Genomic DNA, 3,792 nt, shown 5'->3' with positions numbered 1-3,792 from the left:
GTCATCACAATTAATATAAAAACGACGTCGTTCTTCTTCATCTCATAAATATTTCTGAGAATATTCTTGAGGAATATACCCTTGCTCATTTTTTGTGACGACTTTGTTAAAATGTCATCACAAATATTTTTAAAGAAACCCCCAAAGTTTCCGATCTTTTTTTTGAGGAAAATTAAATCCACAGTTATTTGCGACGACATTATTAAACAAGTCGTCGTAAAAAATAGTCATTCTTGTTAGATTTTTCTGGAACCATTATTTGTGACGACACGTGTCGTCACAAAAACAGTCATTCTGAAAAGAATTTTTTGGAACCATTTTTTGCGACGATTTTTCAATATGTCGTCGCAAAAAATAAAGAAATATCTGGAACCTATTCGCAGGAAACTGCCAAATTTTCTACCCCTTTTTGGACACCGTCACCACCAGCTGTAAGTATCAATATTTGCGACAACATGTCCTCACAAATAATAGACAAATTGGCGCCAATGGCCATTAGCAACGACATGTCATCGTGAATAATTTGTCAAATTTTAGCGACGATATGTCATCGTAAATAGTGAAATTTTGTGCAACGACATGTCGTCACAAATAGTTAACGCGACGACAAGTCATTCAAAAATTTTTGTTTTCTTTTTAGCGACTACATGTTGTTGTTAATACTGTAATTGTAGCAATGATAAATGTCGTCGCTAATAACCCTTTTTGTTGTAGTGAGGGTGAAAATTCTTGGCTTCTAATTCTGGGAAACTTTTCGAGAAAAGTGAGAGGATGTGAGTGAGAATTTCCGAGACATTATTCTTGTGTGCTTTGGTTTTTGCTGATTTTTTCCTTCTTGTTTGGTGCAGATGAAAGGACTATTTCATGACAATGACATTATATGACACAAGCTATAAATCAATTACATTATTTTCTAGAAACGGGAAAATAACTTTTTCAGTTAATTTTTACGTTCTTAACAAAATTTATTCTAACTATTTTTTCTATTTTCATCCTCGTCTTCAAAGTATTTACTGACAGAAAATTGTTTAGAAGCTGACTTTATTTTCGTGTCTCAAAGTATGTATAGAAATGTTTTAAAAGGAATCAAAATCAATATCAAACAATTGTTTTATGTTCTTTTTGTTTTTACAACTCTAGTGCTTGACTGTGATAAAGATGAATAATCCATAAAAAATTAAACAGAATAATAAGTTACAACCAAAGAACAACAAAAAGGCATTTAAAAGAAAAAGAATAACTAAAAGGATGTTATTTCTTCATCGTGTAAACAATAGCAAAAGGATTTCACTAAACACGACAAGGAAACAAATGAGGCATCATATAGTTTAATGACGTATTGAAACTTTCCTTGGAAATACTTCTTCCTCGTCAAAGTCAAGATTTTGACTTAGAAGACTAATATATATATATATATATATATATATATATATATATATATATATATATATATATATATATATATATATATATATATATATATATATATATATATATATATATATATATATATATATATATATATATATATATATATATATATATATATATATATATATATATATATATATATATATATATATATATATATATATATATATATATATATATATATATATATATATATATATATATATATATATATATATATATATATATATATATATATATATATATATATATATATATATATATATATATATATATATATATATATATATATATATATATATATATATATATATATATATATATATATATATATATATATATATATATATATTTACTTTTCATATATACCGATAATAATTTAATAACACAACGTGATAAAAATTTAATTTTATTAATTATTATAAATATTTTTATTAATTATTTAATTTTTCACAACTGTTAGATAAATATTTTACAATTAAAATAATAATACTCATTAATAAATAAATATTAACGTAACTATTATATATATATATATATATATTATGGTTTCTAACTTACAACTGTAAATTAATGATAATTATCGGCCGGTATTAAAAATTTAGATTTTCCCAGCTATCACAAAATACTTGAAAAAAAATATGATTGGTTGGCGAAATTACTAATATGCAAAGTGTGGCAGCCGCTGGTTGAGCAGCCGGACCCAACAGCTCGTGTGTGTGTGTGTATATATACATGCAAACTCGTGTTCTTTTCCGCCTTGCTCGTTTCGCAATTTTAGTTTTTAATTTCAACTGAAATGTGATATTTTTTGAAAATTTTTAACTATAGCAAAAAAAATTAAATGTGATATTTTTTAAGAATTTTTAATTATAAAAACTTAGAATTGAAAACTCAAATCACTCAAATGAATGAGGCCTTCAATTCAACAAGTTGCAAATTAGCTAAAGCTAGGTTGTTATAGCTCTTGTTGATAATACAGTCCGTAAAGCGAGCAATATTATCTTGCAAAGTCCAACATTATATTGAATATTATAATTAGTAGTAATTAGCAAGGCAACCTCCGTCCAAGAAACTCTTTTTTTTTTTTTTTTTTGTTTCATATGATTTTACAACTACGATTGATAAATATCGACCGCTATCATATTTAATTTCCCATCACCAAAATACTTGGAGATGAAAACATGATTAATGCAATACTAAAAGACAAAAAGGAAAATGTGATCACATGATATTTTATATCTGTCACCAGTTGAGCAGCCTAACCCCAACTCCCAAAAGCTCACGTGGTTCAAAACCTAGCTACCCACTTGACAGCCCTCACATAAACTTATTAATTAGTGTACATGAACATCTCCGAGAGTGTATATATATATACATGCTAACTTGTGTTTGTTTCAACTCAACAAATAGCAACTCAGCTAAGCTAGTTTGTTGTGAGCTTTTGTTGATCATATTATATAAAGCAATATAATCTAGCAAAGTCCGACATTACATTAATCAGCATGGCAACCTCCGTCCAAGAAATCCGGAAGGCACAGCGGGCCGAGGGACCGGCCGCCGTGCTGGCCATCGGCACCGCCAACCCGCCCAACTTCTTCATGCAGGCTGATTATCCCGACTTCTACTTCCGAATCACCAACAGCGAGCACAAAACTGAACTCAAGCACAAGTTTAGACGCATGTGTATGTACCTTTTAATTAATTCATCTCCAGATTCATTTTGATCTTTTTTCATGCAATTATATGCTTAATAATCTTTTATAGCTATCATATGCTAACAGATTCCTTATTATATATATATATATATATATATTTGCTACAAGATTCGTTACAATATATTGTTTATGCTGATTCATCATGGATATATAATGTTCCGCCTTTGTCACATATGTAGGCTTAAAAATTAATAGAAGGTACTTAAGGTGCACATACATGAGCAAACATATACCCACGGAAGAAAATCATGCGAATTTCTCCATATAAAGATTGAAATATATTATATATAGTTTTATGATTACTCTCATATTTATCTATCAATAATATTCATTATTTTAACTGTAAACTATTAATCTGACGATTATAATAAGTTATATATATATATCGTATTAGTTTGTATTTTCATATATTTGCCATTGAGCTGGTGTAATTGCAATTCATATTTACATATGTTAAAACTAATTTACTGCAGGTGAGAAAGCAATGATAAGGAAGCGTCACATGTACTTGACGGAAGAGATCCTAAATGAAAACCCAAAGATGTGCGAGTACATGGCGCCATCGCTGGACGCACGGCAAGACATAGTGGTGGTGGAGATACCAAAGCTAGGCAAAGAGGCGGCGGTCAAAGCCCTAAAGGAG

General features: G+C 28.7%; 1 protein-coding gene across 1 annotated transcript; it reads left to right on the top strand.

The window, feature by feature from the left end:
• Positions 1-2,847: 2,847 nt before the first annotated feature.
• On the top strand, positions 2,848-3,786 carry LOC21410841 (chalcone synthase; the record flags this gene model as incomplete). The annotated part of the gene is made up of 2 exons (XM_024174596.1): positions 2,848-3,117; positions 3,623-3,786. Coding segments are annotated over exons 1-2 (345 nt in total), but the record flags the coding sequence as incomplete, so codon positions are not given.
• Between the last annotated feature and the right edge of the window lie 6 nt (positions 3,787-3,792).

This window comes from Morus notabilis, unplaced genomic scaffold, assembly GCF_000414095.1.
Source record: "Morus notabilis unplaced genomic scaffold, ASM41409v2 Scaffold11776, whole genome shotgun sequence".
Taxonomy (NCBI): domain Eukaryota; kingdom Viridiplantae; phylum Streptophyta; class Magnoliopsida; order Rosales; family Moraceae; genus Morus; species Morus notabilis.
Note: the sequence above shows the minus strand (reverse complement) of the source record. Positions and strands in the feature narration are given on the sequence as shown.